Source organism: Rattus norvegicus, chromosome 5 (genome assembly GCF_036323735.1).
Source record: "Rattus norvegicus strain BN/NHsdMcwi chromosome 5, GRCr8, whole genome shotgun sequence".
NCBI lineage: Eukaryota > Metazoa > Chordata > Mammalia > Rodentia > Muridae > Rattus > Rattus norvegicus.
In genome coordinates, this window is record NC_086023.1 from 27,786,537 (window position 1) to 27,810,849 (window position 24,313).

The following is a 24,313-nucleotide window of genomic DNA, read 5'->3' on the forward strand; positions in this document are numbered from 1 at the left end:
TTAATTATTATTAACATACGCACATCTGTGAGATTTACACAGACTGATTTATCTAAGTCATTTACTTCATGCATGAATTGTATGAGAGGTTTCATCCCTGTTGTACGAGAGGTTTCATTATGACATCCTGTATGTGCTTTTGGTGCAGGCAAGGTGGGGCTTACACTAACTTTGCAAACTGCTCAGAGGGTTAATTGTACAAAAGACCTAATCTAATCTGCACACAAGACCAAGGGCGTACATATTTTCTCTCCCGTCTGGGTGACGAAGCTTGCTAGGAGTTGTTTAAGTTTTACTTTTGTCAATGGCTAAAAGTTGTAGCTATGGGGCACCATAGTGAGAGAGAATGTGTTGAGTTTAAACAACAAAGATATGACAGAGTTAAAGCTCCAGGTCCCTCTGTCACCATCACAGAGAACCAGCACTGGATGCACCTGCAGTCTACTCCCCCACCACTCCTCCTTCAATCTCGAAGCAGACTCAACCTCAGACAATTTTGGAGATCAGTCTGAATTAACCATTTATACCTTGGAATGCTTATAGACCACTAAATCTATCTGGTTCACATAGGGGATGAAAGTTAGTTGCTCACTAGGGATAAGAATCATTAATTGAAAATATAGTTTCACACTACAGATTTTCCTGAGAGTTTTTCCTTAAAAGTTGGGGCACTTCTGGAAGTCCTGGCAGGTCACTTATCCCTACCTGATGGTGTAGGTCAATGCTTCGCCAAGCTGAAGGTGGCTCAGAATACACCCTTGTGCTCTCAGCAGGGCATGCTGAAAAGGGAGATTTCCAGGTCTCCGCTTGGGCTTCTGACTGAGCAGACTGGTGGTAAGGCTGATGCCTTCTGGTCAGGATCACCTCCTGAGGACCACTGGGATGGGCAAGCTGCGGCATGACTGAACGTGGATTGCCTGCAACAGAACAACAGGAGAGCAAAGCTAGGTTGACCTGAGGTTCCCATAGGGACCTTGTCTGTTCTGCAAGTGCTTAAGTGCAATACTCTAACTTCCTGCCCATCTCAGACAGTCATCAGCCGCATGCTACTCAACAAATCTCTGATTCCCCATTGCTGTGGTTTGAGTAGTTATAGGCCCCTGTAGACTCATGGGTGTGTATGCTTAGCCCATAAAGAACGGCACTACTAGGAGGTGTGGCCTTGTCGGAGTGGGCGTGGCCTTGCTGGAGGAAGTGTGTCACTGGGGGCCGACTTTGAGGTTTTATAAGAGTGTCAAGGTCTCTCCTGGTTGCCCGTGGACCAAGATGTAGAACCCTCAGCTCCATCTCCAGCACCATGTCTGCCTACACATTGTCTTGTTTCCCACCATGACTAAAGGACTAAGCCTCTCACCATCCCCAATAAGTTGCCAGTGGTCACGGAGTCTCTTCAGAGTACTAAAACCCTAACTAAGACTCTGGTTAGCTAGCAGGGCAGGAGAACCACGGTTATGAAGTGAATACTTTGTCATCCAGCACAACTCCAAAGTCCGTCTCATCTGCGTTTAAATCATTCTGTTAGAGAAAGCATCAGATACACACGCAAAAGAAGTTAGATTCTGTCTAACAGATAGGTGTGTGTGTGTGTGTGTGTGTGTGTGTGAGAGAGAGAGAGAGAGAGAGAGAGAGAGAGAGAGAGAAAGAGAGAGAAAGAGAGAGAAAGAGAGAGGAAGAGAGAGAGAGAAGGAGGGATGGAGGGAGGGAAGGAGGGAGATCACTTCATATTTATTAGTCTGTGCAAAAAAAACCTCTGGATTTCTGGATTTTTAAAAAGAAGTGGGATGATAAGACTGTATAAGATTGTGTAAAGCAAGAAGAATCGAGGGACTTGTGCTTCCTCTGTCCTCTCCTCCAGGGCCTCAGCATTCTCCACCCACTCAGGACATCGATGTCTATCATCTTTGACCTGCCCCAGGGAATACTGTCCTTCCTCTATGCTAATAGCTTTTATTTCTCTCGCCTTGTTTTAATTAAAGTTTGATGTGTATGTGCTCCTGCTTGTGTAATGAGCTTGCACAGGTGTGGAAATTGGAGCCCCGTTTTCCTCTTCCATCACTTGCGGCACTATTTGTGTGTTTGTGTGTGTTCACACGCATGGGAATAATGTGTGTCCTCTACCACTCTTCATGCTACTTTTCGAGATTATGTCTGCTGTTGAATCTAAGCTTCCGTCTACCTTCTACACATTCTAGGGATCAAACTCAGATCCTTGAGCCTGCATGGCAAAGGTTTTACAGACTGAGCCTTCTTCTAGTCCTCGATTTCTGCACTCAAATTCTGTCTAAAAATATTTTAAAGATGTACGTGTATCCCTATGTGAGTTTACGTGCCTCTTGTGCATAGACACTCAAGGGAGGAGGTCAGAGGGTAGCAGATCTCCTGGAACAGGGGTCAGAAGTGGTCGTAAGTCACCTATTATGAGTGCTGGGACTGAACCTGTGTCCTAGGTGAGTACAGTAAATGCTCTTTTTCGTTTGTTATAGGTAGGGTCTCACTAAGTAGCCCTGGCTGTCCTGAGACTCCCTAAGTAGAACAGGCGGGCCTCAAATATCCAGAGATCCATCCCTCAAGTAGGGGGATGGAAGGGGTGTACCACCCAGCCTCGGGATGTGCTCTTAATTGCTGAGCCATCTCTCAACTCCTTTTTACCTTTTTAAAAATACCTTTTCTAAGATGGGATTTTATGAAAATGTCAAAAACAGAGTAAAGCAGAAGCCCTGGAGTTGACGGAAGTGTGGGGGACACCAGCTCTGCCTGGGCTCCAGGAACACAAAGAAACTGAATTTTAAGTCCACAACCACAGTCATTTGTGTAAGGAGCTTTGTTTTTTCATCAAAACTTACCCATGTTAAACATGTCCTATTAGCTGGGCCGCCTCGTCTGGCCTCAGTGGAAAGGAAGTACCTAGCCCCGCAGAGACTAGAAGTGCCAGGGTTGGCGGATACCCAGGGGGACCCGCCCACTCAGAGAAAAAGAGAAGAGGAGATAGGGGAAGGATTGTGGAAGGGTATGACCAAGAGGGGAGCAATGAGTGGGATATAAAGTGAATAAGTACAAAAATAAAATAAAATAAACCTTGCCCATGTTAAATCTCATTTCTTTAAGACCACTCACGGGATATCTAATCTTACCAGACTGTCGGCTCAACGATTTATTTAGAAGTGTCTGACGGTAAAGCACAAACTCAGAGCCTACCAGATAACGTTTATATTTCTTTATCCTGTCCTCATAAGAACCCTGCCCTAAAGAAAAGATTCTGTTTAGAGGCACATTCCTCCTGACCACTTCCAGGGCTGTATTTTCAGGGCCTCTTAGGACATGGGTTTCTTCCTACAGAGTCTCGTGGGTCAAACACTCCTTAAAGAGGTTGCTTTTCCAATAATACTTCAAATATTAGCTGATTAAAAGGAAGGGTGTTTTGTTTCTGTTTTGAACCAGAGTCTTACCATATAGTTCTCTACATCCTGCAACTTGTTACATAATGGAGGCCGGCCTCAAATTCTCAGAGATCTCCTGCCTTTGCCTCCATAAGTGCTGAGGTTAGAGCCTTTTATCACCTCCCCTCACCCTCACTGGGAAAAATCTCTCTTGTTTACTTGAGAGAAAATGTTCTCCCTGATCCAATATGAAATAATCCTTTAAAAACTGTTAAGAGCAAAAATTTAAGACAGTAATAAATGTGGCAATTTCATCTGGTATTGGTCTTAAATTTCTGTGTAGAGTATCTATAACTTATGAATGTTTGGTGTCATATTCTACATACGCTTTAAGGGTCATCTTCTAAATCATTTAAATAATTTCTTTAAAGAAATTAATTGGAGTTAGCAGTCCTTGTTCCGGCAGTCTTGCCTTCCAGTAGCAATTTTCCATGTGTCCACAAGGGGGCAGGAGATACCACAGATGTCTGTAGATGTGTGAGTGTTTGATCCTGGTATAAAAGCTATGAGGGCCAACCAGGGACCAGAGTTTTCTCAGTTCACATCAAGAATCTCTCACTGCTTCAAAATGTTCCTCCCAGAAGAAACTGCCAAAGAAATGATTAGAGAGTCTAAGTACAGTCTGGGAACTCAAAATTCCCCAGCAGTGTTTCAGAGACTCAGTATATAGTGTGGAAAAAAAGCAAATCTAGTGACAGTTGTTCCTTATGTCTCTACTATCATAATAGGCACATGTGTGCATGAGTGCATTCTCTCTCTCTCTCTCTCTCTCTCTCTCTCTCTCTCTCTCTCTCTCTCTGTGTGTGTGTGTGTGTGTGTGTGTTTGTGTGTGTGTGTGTGTGTGTGTGTGTGTATACAGAGAGAGAGAAAGAGGGGAGAGGTGAGAGAGAGGAGGTGGGGGAGGAGAGATTTGGAGTAATGGCCTTATTGAATTACTGTTTAAAACACACTTTAGAAGGGTAGTTTAAACTGTAGGAAATGTTGGGTTACGAGTCTAATGGCTTGGATTCTGGTTATATTTCTGACTTGCTTGTGACCTCCAGCCCTGTGTTGGTTTGTCAGTCTGTTTCCTCACCTGTAAACACTGGACCCTTTTTGGCAAACAGAACTTTCTTCACACAGATCTGAGGCTGGTAACAAAGACAGCAACACCTGCCCTGGGGTGATCCTGAAGACAGCAGCTCACGTCTTTTTGGTCCCTGTCTTCTGCCTATCTACTATCTAGTCTGTTGAAGGGTTGTATGCCATAGGCAATGGGACCTCTTCCTTGTTTCCTATTTACTGGTAACTCACAACAGATAACTGCTGTGGGCAAAGTGAACAGAGATGAAGGCCAGCAGGAAACATGGTACTGGGAAAGAAGGATTCAGACCAGGGAGTCATCCTTAACAGAGCTGCGCAGCTGGAAGCGTAGAGACTGACAGCAGGAAATATAAATGTTCATTTCCCAGAGGGACAGGATAGAGACAAGCCACAGGATGATGACCCTCCTGGATGTCACTGCAGTGACGGGAAGTGGGGAGGTAGATATTTTGAAGGCAATTGGTTGGGTAGTAGACATTAAGAGATGAGGGTGTCATCTCTGGATAAGAGTAATGTAAGAATGACGAAGGAGAATGAACAGGGAGATCTTTTTGTCTAGTGGGCTAAATATCTGCTAAGTATTATTTAAAACTTCTGTTCCTCTCCTTTCTCATCCTTGAGCTGGTGAATGCTAATCATCTAAATCCCAGAAAGAGGAAGAAGCTGGAGTCCAAGACAGTCCATGGGTTGGCAATCATGAACCTAAGTATATCTAAGGGACATAAAATAGCTTGGGGTAGAATCAGAAACCCTGGTGATCAAGAGCAAAACAGCCACTACAGCAGCGTGATATGGGCCTCAGTTTCTGTCTGTAAAGTAGAGATAATGCAGCCCTCCTCTCAGGCTTGTTATGGAAATTCAGTGAAACTGTTTGCAAAGGCCACAGAGCCAGGCCTGACACAACAGGTGTCCTGGGTGAAAGTCGTTCCTCAGACCTTAAGGAAGTCAGAGTAAAGGGAGGGGGAAAGGGGATCAAACTGCCTCTCCTAGAGCCTGCAGGGTCCCAAAGAACACAAAAGGGGGCAGGGCTCAGAGAAACCGCTGAGACACAGCCAACTCTGATCAAACCAGGACAGGAGCGGAATGGCGGAGCCACTCCTGCCTGGGTCTATCCGTGGCTCTATACCTCTTGGTTGAGTGGCCTTGGGAAACCCGGTTATTTCTGACCCTTTTGTCTCCCCCTCCCCCTGTTTTAAACCCACGAAGGTGGAATTACAGGAGCACGTTTACAGTTGTTGCTTGAGTACCCCGTCAAGACTCTAGACAACTTCTGTCTGCAGCGCTGTGGGAGAAAAGCAACTCTTCACCGCCAAATCTAGCAACTTCCAGGCTCCGAGAACCCGCGGGGCGGTGGGCGGGGAAGACACTGGGAATCTGGGGACAGATAAAGGAAACTCGTGATGGGGCTAGGCTGAGCTGAAGAGAAACAGATTGGGGTAGAGTTGCGCAGGGAGGGGTCTGGTGGAAGGGGGAAAGAAAGGGTGCGGATCAGAGAGTTGGGAGGCCACAACCTAGAAAGAAAAGCAGACTTAAGCGGCAGAGGCAGGGGTGAGGTATCAAATTGGAATGGGAAGGAACTTGGAGGAAGGAGGAAGTCCTGAAGACAATAGCAAAGAGGAAAAGGGAAGTACGGGTGCAGAAGAGGGAGTCAAGACCCCTATGGGGGCAGAGAAGTGTGGTATCCCAAGAACAAGAAATGAAGCATCTGGAGCAAGCGCCAGAGACTGAAGTCTGCGAGAGGAGAGCCTGGGGCCTGCAGGGGAGAGCCGCAGCTCTGAGCACCGGTCCAAACTCTGAAGACTGGTGGCCTTTGCCTGACCTCGAAGGTCGGGAATAGACGCGGGTCTTTGTGGAAAGCAGCAACCTATGGAGAGAATGGGGCTGTGAAGGACTGGCCCCTGTGCCTGGCTTCTCGGGCTCAGGGATGAACTTTACTGGAGGGAGGGGGGTGCTAACCTCCCTCTGGGAGGGTAGGAAGGCGAACAGAGGGAACCATTGCCAGAACCAGGGCGCAGCCTGCGGCAGCAGCAACCACTCTGAGGGAGCCAGCGGCTGCCGCTGTCGCTCCCAAGTCCCTGGATAGCCCGACCAGACTCCTAGGAAAATGCGGGCAGCTGGCGGGGACTGACCGTCTAAGGATCAGGCGGCGGAGGGTTGGCGTCCCTGCCCTTGCCAGCCGGCCCCTGTGCTGCCTGAGGGCTCTGGCTCCCCAGCTCTGGGACAACAACGCTCGGTTCCCGCTCGCCCGGCTCGCGCTCCGGACCGGCGGGGCGCTCCCAGCTCTCACCTCGCATGCTTCCCGCGGGGGCGCTGCGTCTCGCCACCACCCCAGCCCACTGCCGCCCCCCAACTCCACACCTCCTGCCCGCACTACCCGCCGCCCTCCCCATCCCCGCAGCGCTGCTCTCCCCTCCTCTCCCCACCTCCCGGCGAGGGGCGGGAGGGGGCGTGGCAGGGCCTGGATTTGTGTAGCTGCTACCCGGCTCCCCGCACTCGGAGTCTGCAGGAGGAACGCGGCCCCCGCCGCTGTCCAGCTGCTCCGTGCCTTTCGCGCCCGGCGCAGCCACCGCTGTCGCCGCCGCCTCTCGGAGAAACTCAGCCACTCTCTCGCCATGGACACTCCTAGGGTCCTTCTCTGGGCGATCTTCCTCATCAGCTTCCTCTGGGATTTGCCGGGTTTCCAGCAGGCTTCCATCTCCTCGTCCTCCTCCACCGAATTGGACTCCACCAAGGACGTGGAGAACCGCAAGGGAGGGAAGATGCAGCGGACTCCCCAAGAGAGTGCCGAGGGCCGGACGCCCAAGGAGCACCGGCCGCGGCCGAATGAGCTCAGGCGGCGACTGCCGGGACAATCTCTGGGGCAGGAGCCGCCGGGCAGGGGGCCGCGCGTGGTGCCTCACGAGTACATGCTGTCAATCTACAGGACTTACTCCATTGCCGAGAAGCTGGGCATCAATGCCAGCTTTTTCCAGTCTTCCAAGTCAGCTAATACGATCACTAGCTTTGTAGACAGAGGACTGGGTAAGTGGCAAAGAAAGCGCCCGACTCCTCTCCGGTTGGAGCTCCGTTGCCCGGGCTCTGGCAGGAGGCAGCTTTCGCGAATTCCCTTCGCATTCTGGGCACCTCCCCTTTTTTTTCTTTTCCCAAGCCCCAAATTCTGAGTGCAGCTGCAGCTTTTGCTCCATTCCTCAAGCCTTCCCTGCTTTCTTACTTTTCTTCTCTCTTTTTCCTCCCTGTTCTCTTTTTGGCCGAAAGCATCGCAGAGGTCACTGGTCTGGTCGCTAGCAGAGGAGAGAAGGGGTGAGCACAGGAAAGCAGACGGAGAAGGGTCAGAGAAAGGACTGAGAGACCCTGGCTCCAAAGCTTGTGAGGGTCGCGGGCCCTAGAGCATCTGTGAGAGCTTTAGAGAGCCTCCTGTCTTTCTCAAGGAAAAGCCGGCACAAGGTAGTTAATCGGTCAAGGCAGTGAGTGTAGGATCGGTGTCAGGCAGTGCCTAGATCCAGCAGCCTTGTGCGTTCTCCCGGGAGTCCTGCGTAGGGTGTGGGGGAGCATCAGCAAGGTGGGCACCCAGTGCCTTGAGGCACCGTTTTTATTTTTCCTCCGCCCACACCTGATAGTTTTCAAGCCACGGTCCACAGGGTGGGCTGAAATTGGGACTGCTAAAAGTGTGGAGTTGTCGGGGCTTGCAGTACGACAGGAGGGTACCCATCCACCTTTCTCAGCCAGACAGCCCTTCTTTCTATGAGCATCTCGGGGACCCAACCCTCACTCCCTGTGACAGACAGGATGCACTCGTGTCTATAGGATTCTGAGCTTCTCCCTCTTGCTATTCTGGCTGATCCGCAGCAGGGGCAGTGCCTTAGGGAAATCTTCAGATATTCGGGAAAGTTCCACGGGCTCCTAAAGAAGAGAAGTAACTCAGCAAAAAGCACGAAAGGAGAGAAAGAAGGAAGGATGGTAGACAAGAGAGGAAGGTATAGAGAAAGTAAGAGGCGCTTCCCAGACTTCCAGACTTAGCTTCCACTCTATTCCTAGACCCAAGGGTTTGGGTTCAATAAAAAGTACCCAGAAACTCTAGAGTCCTCGGGACTGGGCAGAAGGAACTGCTCATCTACATCTAACTACCGAGACTGTTCGCACATTCTCCACTCTTCCCAGCGTAGGCTAATGTCCCCCTCCCCCACCTGGCCCAAGCCCTATTCAATCTCTAGCCTCCAGCCTTCCCTCCAAGCTGTTTTCCTCGCAGCCAAGGTTCTGGCCCAGCCAGGTACTCAGCTACAATCCGAGGTCAGCTGGGTTATGAGCTGCTGAAAGGTCCCGACGGCAAATTAACGCCGCCGTATTTTATGACGATTTTAGGAATAATAAAGTCACCTTGACAAAGACTTCTTCGTATTGCTGCTACTAGGTCTTGGACCTGGGTACTCAAAAGCAGCGTCAACTTCTTCCTATCGCGCTGCAATGCAGTTTCTCTCCCAGCAACTTCTCTGTTAACCTCCTAGAACCTCTAATACCGTCGCCAAAGGAGAGGTGACTGAAGATCAGAGAATACTGCTTTTTGGCAAGAAATCCTAGAGGCCTAGGCTATCAGGCAATTGGGTACGTTTTTCTTTCCACTGGAAGTAGCGAGCTCTCTCATTTTACCCCAGGCAGACACCCGTATTGGTTCACTACTCCCCGAGAATTCCTAGGCGCAGGGCTAAGGGACAGTGTGGGCTATCCTTAAGTATCTATAGGAGACTTTGGAATTTCAGAGAGCATGAGAAGCTGTCTGTCTCTAGGGTCCCCTGGACCTTGCATAGACTCGAGCACCCATCAACCCTTGTTTGTCCCGCAGCACACACACACACACACACACACACACACACACACACACACACACACACACACACCCATGCTGAAAGAGTCCAGGCACCATGCTGGAAAACCCAGGAGTTCTTTGAGCAAGAGCACCAGGTGAGGTTTGGGAAAGGGGAAGAACGCTGTTCCCTACTCAGGGTGGTAAAGCCAGGAAGACTGTGAATTCAACTTAAGAATGAGTTGGGGACAGGAATGCCAGAGTTCCCTTATCAGAGGAGATGGCAAAAGCAACGGACGCAACTTCACGGGCTCTGTCTCTTCCTCGCTCTCCAAGTTCGAAGAAAACTGTGAGAAGGCAGCTAAGATACTTGGAAGACTGCGATGCTAGACTCAAGCCTCACGGGTGTAAAGGAGCTCGGAGGTGGGGGGGGGTGGAGAGAGAGACTGGAGGGGCGTGCGGAGGAGGGGCTGAATTGCTGGCTACAGCCCCAGCTTGATAAAGGGAAAACCTCACTTTCCCTCTCACTGATTTTGATTTGATGTGTCACCGGCGGTGACCTCGGGTTGGACCTTCCGGGGCTTGCTTAGCATTGGGCCCCTCATTGGAGTGTTTCGACTCAGCGATCTAATTGAGGGTTCATGTCATAACACATCAAACGGTGTCTAGTCTCCCGTGATGGAAGGGACCCACTAACCGCGCATCCTCAGCTTCTGGCGAGGACTTCTGCCCCTCTCGCGCGGGGTTCTTAACGTGCCAAACTCTTCAGCATCCCCTCCCCCCAACCCCTGAGTGGGCAGGCAAGAGAAAAAAGGGGCCAGCCAGGAGCTGAGCGGGTCGTGCTAAGTTGGCGCCTTGCCTAGGGGAGGTTTAAATCACCGCGGAGTGATGTGGTAGGCTGGGCGCTCAGAAGCCAGGGTCCCTCTAGGGGGAGGAGCCTCGAAACTCGTTCACAGGCTCCAAGACACAGAGAATTGGCTAAAGGTCTTGCTCACATGGGGATGTTATACCTGAAGCTGGTGTTTGAGAATGGGAGGGCTGGAATAAGCAAGAGAGTTGTGATTTCATACAGATATCAGCCGCCTTCTGTGCAGTTTCAAGTGCTACTCCCTGTCCCACTCGTCCCGAAGGAGGCCTTGTTGCAAGCTTTGAAAACTCCCTGAAAGGGTAAATACAGTAGCCAAGATTGATTGACCTTTTACTGTAGGCCAAGTACTGTGCTAAAAGCTATGATGACGAGAAGCATCTCGTTTCCTTCTCAGCTACTGTTGCTGTGTTACTTTAGAGGTGAATTAAGAAAGGCAGAGAAATTAAGTCGCTCAAGGTCACACAGCTTGTGAGAGGTGAGACTGGCGCAAGATTCTAGACTCCGAATGATAAACACTATTTGTATGGATGGGACAAGGACAAGAAGGATTTTAAGAACTATGTTGAGATGCAGAAGTTTAAAACAAAAAGAAAAAGAAAAAGAAAACGTGAGAGTTTGCTTTCTGGTTTGACGTATTTCTGTGGTACTTAAAGACCCAATTAGTAGTTCTCTTGGAACTTTGGGTGCAAGGGTCTGGATATGTGTTGCCTGGCTTCCTCTTGTATTTATTTAGCAGAGGCACAAACTACTCTATGGGCGATCTTTTTAACACGCTTTCATGCTGTACCTCGAAAATCAGTTTAGGTAGGTAGAGATGAGAAAGTGTGTTTGTGTGTGTTGGTGGGGAGCTGTGAGCACAGGATGAGAGTGAACCAGGTTAGATATGAAATTACAAAGACCGATAATTCAGGGACCCCGGACTCCCAGCCAGCCAAGGGGGTGGGGGTGGCGGGAATCAAGATTAAGAGAGAGAGGTCCTGATTTGCAATTTATGTGCTAAGTGCCAAATAATTACACACGCACATATACACACAGAGACAGACAGACAGACACATACACACACACACACACACACACACACACACACACACACAGAGAGAGAGAGAGAGAGAGAGAGAGAGAGAGAGAGAGAGAGAGATATCAAAGATGAGGGAGAGAAACAAATTGAGTCTAAGGTTACCTTAAGGTTACCTCTGTGGGTTAGGTTTCCCAGAGACTTTGAAGTGAGAACAGTTGTTATTGTTGTGTTGTTGATACAAGCCTGCTTCCAGAAAGAAGACAGCAAAGAACAGATAACACCAAAGAAGAGGGAAGCCTCCTTTGGAGCTGGGAACCCTTAGATTCCAGTCAAGGAAAGTCTGTTCTCATCCTCAGTTCAGAGATTACAAGGAGGCAGAAGGATGCTAGGAATAGACAGGCTTTGGAGAGAGGGGGGCTATCTAGGGCTTCATAGGTTTCCTGCTCTTGAAGTTTACCTGTTACATTGTGTTTATGCAGAACAGTGGGTTTCTGCATAGAGTAATCAACAAGGCACATAGAGTAATCACTAGCACTTTTGCCTGTACCCTGTTGTGGTTGGCAAACGGAAAATGAAATACAAGCAGGGAAGTATTTTAATGGGGACGGAGGGAATTCGCAACTGTTAATTATTTGGTGACCTTGTATTCGATTTGTTTGAGTCCCTTATAAAAACACTAATTCATACCAGACGTCCAAGTGAGGAAGCTGGGCAGAAGGTTCTAATCTAGGCTTTATTTCCCCGGAAAGAGAGAACAGCCTTGGAAGGGGCTTGCTAAGCGTGCAAGTGAGTGTGTGTGAGGGGCGCAGGCAGAAGACTGGGCACAGAGCTGGCTTTGTGGTTCAGGCTGAAGGATCTTCCTAGTTGGGTTAGTCAGAGGTTCTGGGGAAAGCCCCAGGTAGGACAAGGACAGCTTAAACTCCAAAGTTTGTCCACTCTTCCAGTTGGAATGATTCAGGTACATTTAAGGCCAGAAACCAATTCCCAAACCCATAGGCTTGTGGCTCAACACCAGCTGCTGTCTTTAGATCTTTAAGGGGCAGCAAAAGGAAAAAGGCAAGATGCTAAAAGGACTGGGGATCTTGTGCAGTCGGAGTGCAGGTAGGAGGAACAGTCTTAGCCAGGAAGGCTTATCTGATGACATCAAAGGTTATCCTCTTCTCTGGATGCCCTGGGAATTTGGAGCTTTTGCCCAGGGTGTAATTGCTAGTGGGGGAGGGGAAGGAAAACGTGCTCAAACACCCCCTTTCGTTTTTTGCACGTTAGGGAAAACAAAATTCATCTGAGCCACGGATGCTGGATTCTGTCCGTTTTGTGAATTCTCCTTTTCTTAAATGTATCAGGATTGGAAAGCCATCTGCTCTGACCAGACAGCACCGGTATCCCTGGATCCTCTGGGAGCTCGGTCTTAGTATAACCGCTTTCCTCCACCTGGAGTTCTTGGGTGTCACCACATCTCTTCCATAGTCAGGAGCCTTCTAGGGACTTTGTGTTTGTGGGGGGTGATGGTAGGAATGTGTCAGATAAAGAAGTTTTGCTTCCTGACAGACTGCCATTTGCATCAACCTTGATCAATTCAACCATACCTCCTAGGTGCCTTTAAGATCAATAAAACATTAGATAACCCCTTCGCTTTTTAACAACCCGGCACCAACTGTGCCAGGAATGGAATCAAGGAATAGTCCTTTTGGTATGGAATGTGGGAATAAGGACCTATTGCAGATCCTTTGACAGCCTCAGTTGAAATCCTGTATGTTTATTTTTAAGTTTAATTTGAGTTAAATTATGTCTTCTGTTTACTGGAATTAAATTGATCCCCGTTGACCTAATGGGTTCCAGGTACATTTTCTGCTCTCAGGTACTGCCCCGGTGGAGAATTAGGTCCAATGGTGGGGGAGGGACTGCAGAGCTTAGAAAGGACTGCAAGCTGCTTGGTGGAAGGAGGCCCTGACTGCACAGTTAAAGACTGGCCTCCGGTGCAGGGCAAGGCTTACCGACCACAGTAGGCTGTACAAGACCAGAGAAGGGAGGGCTTATGGCACTAGTTGGTGGCCTCTGAGCTTGAAGGGCATAAGGAAGGACAGGACAAGAAGAAATGATGTATGTTCGTGTTTTGCATAGCAAGTTTCTGAGGGAGAGGGGTATACAGCAGCTGTGCACTTCCCAGTAGACTGGAGCTGGGAAACAGTGGGGTAGGAAATGTCAGGGTGGGAGGACCTCTGGACTGTGATCTGCAAGGGATACCAGGAATCTCATTTTGTTACATTGTTGCACCTCGCCTGATACACAAAAGAATATTCTGGAGACTTGTTCAAAGCAGGAATCTTGGGAAATGGGAACTGAAAAGTCTGCCCACCAACCAGTACCCTCTTTGAACCTTTGCCTTCTGCTACTATAGAGTTAGTTGGTAAGAGGAGCTGCATAAACGTCCACTTATCTTTCTCCTCTTGGGCTGATGAGGCCTGAGTCAAATTGCAGATTCTAGGAGGGCTTTAAGACTCAAGCATCCCCACCACTCTTACCAAGACAGGTGGCATCACTTCCACTGGCTGAGCTTTTTATAGATTTCATTCCCTACATTTCTGGAAAAGCCACCTTCAACAAATCCACTTAGTTCTGGTCCTTAGGAAAGAGGTGCAACTTGGGTCCTTGTGACACTGGCTACCTCTACAGCTTGCAGAGTATAGGAAAGTTGGTTTTGATCTCCTGTATGTGGTTAAATTAAACTTTAAGCTTCTGTAGTTGGAAGCCCAAGGTAAGACCCAGCTGAAAAGACAAATGCCAGGGCAAGTGTCCTTGATCTTGGTTAGTCCCTGTCTCCCCAACAAAGTCTGTGACCAGAACAGATTTTAGGAATTTAGCTCCAAAGTAAAAACTTCGTCTGTCCAGACAAAACTAGGCTTCCATTTGCTGTATTCAGTTCTCAGGGGGAGCTGACTCTTTTCCTTTGTAGCTACCCAGAAATTAGCAAGGCTGAATTTGGAGTTACCACATTTTGAGACTGGACTAAGGATAAATGATGCAGTTTCGGTCAGGCAAGGGCAGGCTCCCTTCTGAACTTCACCTTTCCCCACTGAAGCAGACCCTGAGGTACCAGCATTGGGAGTTCTCTGCAGGGTCCAGACAGGTGACAAGACCCTAACTAAGGAGCCTACAAGACCCAAGTTCATTCAAGAAGGAAAACATAGATCCACCATGCAAAGGAAAAGAAAGGAAGAAAGAAAGAAAGAAAGAAAGAAAGAAAGAAAGAAAGAAAGGAAGAAAGAAAGAAAAAAAGAAAAAAAGAAAGAAAGGAAGGAAGACAGACAGACAGGAAGGAAGGAAGGAAGGAAGGAAGGAAGGAAGGAAGGAAGGAAGACAGACAGACAGGAAGGAAGGAAGGAAGAAAGAAAGAAAGAAAGAAAGAAAAAAGAAAGAAAGGAAGGAAGGAAGGAAGAGAGAGAGAAAGGGAAGCAAAATCAGACAACCCATGAATGATTCCCAGGTCATTCTTGGGGATGGAAGGGACCAAGGAAGCTTGATAAGGCAAGTTGTGAGTGAAGGCACCAAGAAAGTCAAGAGACTCTGAGAAGTTGGACCAGTTAGTGTGTGAGCAGGATATATACCCTGACAGAGCCACCATCTTACTACTGACAGACGTAGCTTACCGCCATCCTCACTGAAACTCAGGTGTTCATTTCTATACCTCCTTCCCTCCACATAGAGAGTAGCGTTTTGTTTTGTTTTTGCTTTTTTAGGTACAAATAGGGAATATCCTTTTTTTTTTACTACCCACGCTTGCTTCTGTGGACAGATCACACCTACAAAACACACCCGAGAGAGGAACTACAGCTTCCTCAGGGCTGTACTTGCTCAGTGACTTATGGGTTAATGCATAAGCTAACACTGCCTTACTGCCTGGTGGAGACGTACAAGAATGGTTTCATCTTTAATGACTGGGATTTAATGAGGAGGGCATTCATCATCTGGCACTGTGGTGGTGTAAATGAATTGGAAAGACTCTATAAAGAAAAGTCAGAAATGTCTCTATAACAGATTTCAAAATTATTGATGCAGAAGCCTTGATTGTCATTAGAACTCAGATGGGTGGGAGCCAGTAGTTTTTCCTATTTTTTTTTACCTGTGTTGCCCAACAATGTTTTTCCTCTACTCCTAGAAATCTATTGGAAAAAAACAGATTATGACTGTTCAAGGAGGTCAAGAAGGTGATAAACCTTTTCCTACCAAATTGTAGATAACTGTAGTAAGGTTGTCAGCAAGCTTCCCTGTACTGGGCAAGGCACCTTGATTCTGACCTTTACAGAATGATTCTCCCATTTTGATACAGGTGATTCTCCCACTTTGCAGATGAGGTACACCAGTCTAGGAAGTCATGTGATTAAGATACCAAGTCACAGATAAGGACTGGAGTAAGCGGCATCTTTCAGACTTTAAGTGGCCATGCTTCATCCCGCATTGTCAGTAGCTAGCATGTGTATCACATTGTCAGAAGTTACTAACATCACCTATGTGTCCCTGTGAGCTGGCACACATAGGTCTCCACTTCATAGAAGAGACACAGATGCTTTTCACATTCTCTCCCAAAAGTCATAGTGTTGGCAATCTTTCCGCTACATTGCTTAGGAAATGGATGGGTCTTAGAGACCAGGTACCGGAGCCATCCCTCCATCCTAGGATGAACAGTGAAGAAGAACCTAGCACCGTCTCAGGGGTTCAAATGCAAACAGAGACCAAGGATTGTGTTTAGAGCGATGGCGCAGGTACAGGAGCCAAACTGCCAGCTCTAACATTTACTGGAGAGCCTCCTGGATTTTCATTTGTAACAATCGTTTTCTCGGAGGTAAATTTTATATTTATTTACAGTAAACATTATATAATACTGTGCAGAGTAATGGACTCGAGGGCTCCCTGTGACACTTTCATATACGTATCATTGCATTTTGCTCAACCTTGTTCCCCTTGTCCTATGTTTCCAGTGGTTGTCCCCTCCATATAGCCCCCTTTCAGCTTCCGTGTCATACACACATTTTCGTGTATTCTGCAACTGTAGAAAGCATGGGATATTTATCATAGTCTACAGGTAGTACCCTCTCCTGCTTATTGTTCTTCCTCACTGCTGGGTTTTTTAAATATGTATTTTTAATTTTTAGTTGACATGGTATTTACATACACTTATGGAGTACAATGTGAAATCCTAACTTACGCATGTACACACACACACACACACACACACACACACACACACACACACCAAGGTGTAATCATTAACTCACAAGTGGCTGTGAGAATTACATAAGCTAAGGATTTATATATTTATATTTTTCCCAGCACATAGTAAATACTACACCACTGTCTGATATTACAGCCAGTGTTCTGGGTAGTCAATCATGGTCCTGGGGTCAAGCAAGAACATGCAGGGGTGCTGTGTAGGATGCTCCCAAAACGTTTTCTTAATGAAAATTCTTAGCAAAAGGCCAGACTTTGCAAGGATGGGCCTAGGAGGTACTGTATCCTAGGGGCATAGTAAATAATTCAGTCATAGATTGTCCCCACAAACCTTCACACCCCCCATAGGAAGGGGCTTATGGAGTATACCTGGAATATTCTGACTTGACAGACTCTTGACACTCAGGGTGGTGATGGATCTAAGACCCCACCACTGTTCCAGACACATCCATGAAGTCTGAGCTTTGAAGTTTTCCAGTAAAGGAAAAGGTGACCCAGCCTGGGGAAACTGCACCACAATCAAGTGTTGATCAGATTGAGGACCAAAAACTAAGTGGTGGCAGGCTTCCCCTTTCTTCTCCTTCACTGCCCAGTCAGGGCCCATGTAGAAGAGAACTGAGAGATGGGGCTCTTGGAACTAGTGTGATCCATCTCTTGCAAGATGCTAAGTTAAATCTTGGTGCTCTGAAGTTTCTTCCCAGTAAATGACTATACCAGTGAAGCTGAGCTTGAATGCTTTGGTGAAGGGATCTGAGAGAGGCCATCAAAGCTCTCAGTTTCATGAACCTGGCACAAAGGCAGTGTCCAGTTAACACCCAAAGCTACTTCTAGGTCCATACTAAGCTAGGGGTCAAGAAGGAAGCTTGGTTTCAAAGAATTCTGGAGTGTTCTTTGCAAAGGTGGGCCGTTGATTATCTTTGCACTGCACAGCCAAATCCTACTTGGGGTGTGTGGGTGGGAAAGGTCACGTATTCTGAACTTCAGGAGCTGTAGGCTAGCTACAGATTCTGTGCCTCCCAAGACACAGGAGACATGGCCAGGCAGATGGAGTTTGACCAGCATCTATTCAGAGAATCTCAGTTAATTTAAAGAATGAGACACCAGTCAATGTTTAAAGGGCCTGCTGATCCATTTGGTTCTGGTCCCTGGGAAAAAAACAAACCCAAGTTGAATCCTCAAGAAGGACATCACATTAACTGTATAGGATCCCAGTGATGTTTTGGGGATCCAGTTTGGTCCTTTTCCCCTGTGAGTTTCAGATTTTTAGAAATCTTATGGAGGCTTGCTGGCTGGCAACCCCTTAGGTAGGAATAACTCTATGGACTAAGCTGGCTTGTATCCTAAGCTCAGAATGCCTGGGGGCTCCCTGGTCACATCTTTTCCTCTCCATTTTAGTGTTTGCCTCTAGAGTCCTTCAGCCATTTACTGTGCCCACCAGAGCCTCGCGCACTTGCCCATCTAAGAAAGACTGTCTCCATAATTGCTGTCGGTCCTTCTCTAGTTAAACCCTCATCTTCTTAACTTATACTCTCTGACTGAGACGTCTTTTGATCAACGCCCTCCTATTTGAATTTTTAAAACTTCTGTATTAAGAGCTCTGGATGATGTAACCATAGTGCCACAAGGAGAAGGTAGGAAGGCCTTGGTTTTCAGACAAACAAGTGAAAACCAAGACACCTTACACCAAAACCGTCAGGATTTGTATCTTTCCCACATTTGTATCGTCGCCGGTTCTAGATGTGTAAAGATTTTCTTCAGATGTACCTGTTATGACTCTTCCTCATCTCCTTCCTCTTCTCTTCTCTACCCATCTTCCTGAGAAAAAAGAAAAAGCAAAAAAAAAAAAAAATCCCCACAGTTATGCCTTGAAATGTGTATGAGTCAGATGCTCAAGAGAGCTCAGTTGACTGAGGAGAGAGTCATGTTGCAAAACAAATTAGCTTGATGCAGGTAGAAGTCTTTCCCCATGGATTATTGATCCTATCCAGATCCCAAGTGCCTAGAGCAGACAAGCGTTTTCAGTATGCTCATGAGATGATTTATGAGGATATGCCATAGATTTAGAAGCCAACAGTGGACATTTTTTGCAAGAAAGGGAGTCATGCGCTGACCCATATTTACATAAGACTTAAAGAGAGGGGGTTGGGGATCTAGCTCAGTGGTAGAGCACTTGCCTAGCAAGCGCAAGGCCCTGGGTTCGGTCCCCAGCTCCAGAAAAAAAGGGAAAGAAAAGAAAAAAAAAGACTTAAAGAGAGGAGGGCTATACAAGGCCAGGGATGGCTTCCTGGCCACAGGTGACCCATGGCAGCTGGGCCAGGCTTTCATTTGCCAGACCAGCTGGTAAAGTGTTTGGAGTAGTCTGTAACTGCTACTTGCTGGTCTCTACATTCCAGACCTACGGTATGCCTCTTCTTGGCTATGTCTCTGTTGCATAGGGCTCCAAAGCAGGTTCAAACATGTGGGAATGTGATCTGGTAGGCATCTCTAGAGAGCAACTACCTTCTTGGGTCCTGTGATTAGGAGTTAGACACTCTGGAAACCTGCTGAGAAGGCATGTGGATGAAATTCCCCAAAAATATCAATGTTTCAATGGACAGAAGGAGCCTAGAGAGACGATGACATGGTTTAGGGGTGGTGTCTTGGATTCTGCCCTGCATCTGGGTGCTTTGCTCTGTCTCTACTGCAGTGATCCTTCTCCTCACAAGATGGGGAATCCAATCCCTACCTGTATCAGTGATTCCCTGAGCCAACAGAATAAGCATCATTTGGACGCTCCTAGAAAGGCAGACCCCTAAGCCACTGGAATCTGAAATAATTTTTTGTCTCTATCAAGTTCCTATGATTTACCCATGATCCTAGGTTGTTTTTATTGTTTGGTGTGTATAGTGTGTGTGTGTGTGTGTGTGTGTGTGTGTGTGTGTGTGTGTGTGTGTGTCAGTGCCCTAGACTGATCTCCAGTTTCCTGGGCTATGGAGTTCTGGTCCTTAGCCCAGTTCAATGGCCCAGGTAGCTTCTTTAGCATCCTGTCTTCTCATGTGTGTGTTTACTTGGGACGCTGAGGTATGCTCACTGGGGAGGCTGTAAGTGTTCAAGTAGGACTCCTACAACCATGAGGTAGACTAGGGCAGGAAGAAAAGGAAATAAATGGAGGCTGAAGGTCATACGTGCATTCTTTGAGTTCTAGAATAGTAGTGTGTGTAGAACAGTCTTATAAGATAGGTCACCAAGTGACTTAAGGTTGAAGGATCTACAAGAGCCTTTCTCTACAGATGACTGTCTCAATTATGATTCAGATGTGCAGACTATTTATTACTTTACTTTTAAAAAAAGAAAGGAAGGAAGGAAGAAAGAAAGAAAGAAAGAAAGAAAGAAGGGAAGGAAGGAAGACAGAAAGGAAGGAAGGAAGGAAGGAAGGAAGGAAGAAAGAAAGAAAGAAAGAAAGAAAGAAAGAAAGAAAGAAAAGAGCAGAGCCAGGTGGTGGCTACACCAGCATTTGGGAGGCAGAGGCAGGCAGATTTCTGTGAGTTCAAGGTCAGTCTGGTCTACAGAGTGAGTTCCAGGACAGCCAGATTACACAAGGAAACCTGTCAAGCAAATTAAAAAAAAAAAAAAACCAAAAGAATGGAAACAAAAGAATGATATCTCCATGCTGCAGGAGCGATAAGTAAATAGTTTATTCTCTATCTGCACAGAGAACCTGTCTATGTTCTCTGGCTAACAACCAAGTATGTCACGTTATGAAAACAGAGATGGAAATGATTTCCCAAGAGAGGCCAGGATTTATTCCCAGCAAGCTCCACAAATATAGTTTGGTCTGCAACCTCCTTCCTGTAGCCCCTTGACACTCTTGGTTGCTTCTAGAATTCTCTATTTGGCCTACAGTGCCAAGGCTATGGGACTTGCTGCTGAACGCTCAGGTGCTGGATCTCAGCACATCTAAGTGGCATCCTTGATTTCATCTCTTATTTAGATTATTAATCCCCCCATCTTCTTTTTTCCCACCATGGAAATGGGACCAGTATCTACCTACCCAATTGAACTGTGCAATGAAATCAAGAATAGAACTGTTGGCAGTTTGCCTGTCCTACCCTGAACTAGGGACAGAGGGAGCAAGGGAAGTCCAAGGTGACAGGTACACCGACCTGGGTAGTGGCCAAGCACCACCATCAGCCAAAGCTTTCTATGAAGGAAAAGAAAGTGTGTTGAATCCCCCCCGGGGCTGGTTTGAAGGTCTTGGCTTCCATAAATCAACTTCCTGCGGCAGCTCTTCCCTTTTCCCCTCTCCAACCCTTCCCACACTACAGTACCGGTACTGGCATGCGCCTTAGAGGCAGCCGGCCAGCAGTTAGCCCGGAGAGCTGGCTGGGTGTGGCTGCGGTTCCAGAGTCAGTGTCTGTGGGCTATATGTCCCCAGGCTACTTCTGAACAGGCAGTGAAGGTTGGAATGGACGTGGCCATACTTTTACTATTGAAATCGACCCAAACTTTACTAGCTTCTGGGGAAGGCAGGGGGCTTTGGGGATTTTTGTATTTGCAGGGTTGTAAACATTTTATGGGAAGGCAGCCCAGGAAAATCTGCTTAGCTTTCCGCCTTGCACGTTGAAGTGATGTTGGCTGCGTGCACAAATGTGTCAGAAAAAGAGGTCTGATATTCCACTCGTCCTGAAGAATTTGCCTTGGAGTTTTTAAAAGTCTGCCTGGCTGTGTGGCTTTATCTCTTTCACTTATAACCAAGAAATGAACCTTTGGGATTTATTGAAGAACAGAATATCAGATTGGGTGGTGGAGAAAAAAGGGGCGGGGCATGTCCCTGCCAGCATCTAGTTATCCCCTCGCTGAGGTTTTCTCTTCCCTGGGATGCCTATTTCCCATGTACAGACAGATCTCAATAGACGGAAGTGCTAGCTTGTTCATGCCCATCTCCACTTCTTAAAGCTGCATCATCCTTTCACTTGTTGGAAGGAAGGAAGAAAAAGATTGGAAAAAAAGAAAGAAAGAAGTGAACCAGTAACTCTCCATTCTGCCTGGGCCTAAAACATCCCAGCAACACTGTAGTGGCGGTGGCAATATGTCCCTGGACTAGTGGGTTTGTAGAATGACTGAAGGAAAGAGACTCATGATAATCACCCAAAGCCTCACGCCCAGGTCCTGTTTGTAGATTTCGATTAAATTAGACAAGCAAACTCTGACACTGATAATTTTATGGGCAGATTGAAAATCATGGTTCTACAAGTTTTGCACCTATTAACTTGTGTGTATCCTAGGTCTCCCAGGTTTCCGGGTCTGTGGTAAGCAGACTTGCCATTCATCGCTTCTATAGGTTGGTAGGAGGTGTCCGGAGCCTGGGAAAGACAGATCTCGTGACAAATATAGACGAGATAATTGTAGATAATTTCAAGTGCCAGAAAGATGATAAGCCAAGGTCCTGTGATAGTGGCCCAGAGAGGCTGTTTTGGACCAAGGTGGTTTGGGATGACATCTTGGAAGAAGGAATATTTGAGAAGTCATTGATGAGAGCTCCTGGACAGAAGGGGTAGGGAAGGCCCAAATTTGTGACCACAAGGCCATATTAGTGGTTACGCAACCTGCTGACAGGGAGCCCAGGGAGGTCGCCTCAATAGAAGTACAAACTTTTGATCCAGGCAGCAGCTGAGCTGAGGCGGGGTCCTCTCTGGTGTGGTTCCTCACCACACAGTGTGTGTATAGTCCAAGCCTGAGCCTGGAGGGGTGGTTGGGCAGCCGAACGGGACTCCCAGGCTGCTTGCCCCCTCCTTCCCACTTCCTCTTGGGGATTGCCGAAGAGCACCGGGCTGATCTCCCTGTAGGTGAAACTGACTGTAATTATTTTTTATCTCGCAGACGATCTCTCGCACACTCCTCTCCGGAGACAGAAGTATTTGTTTGATGTGTCCACGCTCTCAGACAAAGAAGAGCTGGTGGGCGCAGAGCTGAGGCTTTATCGCCAGGCGCCCCCAACGCCCTGGGGGCCACAAACCCGACCGCTGCATTTGCAGCTCTTCCCCTGTTTGTCCCCATTGTTACTGGACTCTAGGACCCTGGATCCTCAGGGGCCAACAGAAGCTGGCTGGGAAGTTTTCGACGTGTGGCAGGTCCTGCGCCCTCAGCCGTGGAAGCAGCTGTGCTTGGAGCTTCGGGCAGTCTGGGGTGAGCTGGACGCCAGGGATTCAGGAGCGCGCCCGAGGGGTCCCCAACAGTCACCGCCCCTGGACCTGCGGAGTCTGGGCTTCGGCCGGAGGGTGCGGCCGCCCCAGGAGCGCGCCCTGCTTGTCGTGTTCACCAGATCGCAGCGCAAGAACCTGTTCACTGAGATGCATGAGCAGCTGGGCTCTGCAGAGGCTGCCGGAGCCGAGGGGTCATGGCCAGCGCCGTCGGGCGCCCCAGACGCCGGGTCTTGGCTGCCCTCGCCCGGCCGCCGGCGGCGACGCACCGCCCTCAGCAGCCGTCACGGCAAGCGACACGGCAAGAAGTCCAGGCTGCGCTGCAGCAGAAAACCTCTGCACGTGAATTTTAAGGAGTTAGGCTGGGACGATTGGATTATCGCGCCCCTAGAGTACGAGGCCTATCACTGCGAGGGCGTGTGCGACTTTCCGCTGCGCTCGCACCTGGAGCCCACCAACCATGCCATCATCCAAACGCTGATGAACTCCATGGACCCGGGCTCCACCCCACCCAGCTGCTGTGTTCCCACCAAATTGACTCCCATCAGCATCCTGTACATCGATGCGGGCAATAATGTGGTCTACAAGCAGTACGAGGACATGGTGGTGGAGTCCTGTGGTTGTAGGTAGCGGTGCTGTCCCGCCTCCTGGGCCAGGGACCACGGAGGAAGGCCTAACTGCTGAGAGAGAAGCAGGAGCTGTCCTGGAAGAGGCCACAGGTGGGGGACAGCATGAAAGTAGGAGCACAGTGGGAGAGGAGGCCGCCCAGCCTTTCCAGAACCTTCCACCCCAGAAGCAGCTAAGGGTTTCACACTTTGCCTGGCCACCCTGGAAAGACTAGACAAGAAGGATTCTTTCTTTTATTATTTTATTATGCTGTTGTTGCTGTTGTTATGTCTCCTTGGTTTTGATAGAACATGGAAGGGAAATAGATGCACATCTGTTCACCAAGAGATCTGTGGGGAGGAGGGCATGAGAGAATAACCAATTACTTTTGCCTGAATCTCAGATTAGTTGTTTCTACCTGTGTAAAAAAGTGAGAGCTTGAGTCTTTCCAGCCTGTCCTTGGCCGCACAGGAAGTATTAGGAGCATTGGCCAAACAAATGAGTCGGGAAGGGTCTTGCCCTTAAGAGAAGCCCAAACGGCCTCCTTTCGCTTCTGTGCGTCCCCAAATTCAGCTCTGTCCTGGCCTCTGCCAGCATGGGGAACTGGGAGTTGTAACCTCTGTGGACTTAGGTCTCAGGATGCCTTTACCGTTGCTGGTGGGGGGAAAGGAGTTGGTATGGATGGAATGACAAGAATTAGTCCATGTGGAACCCCGTGAAGGATAATGAGAAACCACAAGGCCTACCTCTGACCGGGTGACACGGGGCGTACATTACCCAAGGCTGGAGGTAACCCACCCGAAAGCTCTTGGTCACGTCCGTTTCTCATTGATTTCTTTAAACAGAATTTGCCAAAATTCCAGCACCTCCTTCTAAGGCAGCGACTTTTTCTTTTCTTTTCTTTTTTCAATGGCAAGGAGTGGGAACTCTATAATTAAAGGAAGAAGGGAAGAGAAGGAAAGGACCTGAAAGGTGGAAGGGCTACATCAGGAGGGGAGACGACGGCCCCACAGGAGGATGGAGATAAAGGGCCAGGCCCCAAGCAGGGAAGGGGGATGAAAGGGCCAGGAGCCTCTGCCTCTGAAGTTTCTTAAAATT

General features: G+C 48.1%; 1 protein-coding gene across 1 annotated transcript; it reads left to right on the plus strand.

Moving 5' to 3' along the window:
* Window positions 1–7,024: 7,024 nt before the first annotated feature.
* Gdf6 (growth differentiation factor 6) lies at window positions 7,025–23,348 on the plus strand. Its single transcript, NM_001013038.1, has 2 exons — window positions 7,025–7,541; window positions 22,290–23,348. Exons 1-2 carry the CDS (start codon window positions 7,133–7,135, stop codon window positions 23,237–23,239), a joined length of 1,359 nt encoding a protein of 452 aa, NP_001013056.1. The 5' UTR covers window positions 7,025–7,132; the 3' UTR covers window positions 23,240–23,348.
* The last annotated feature ends 965 nt before the right edge of the window (window positions 23,349–24,313 follow it).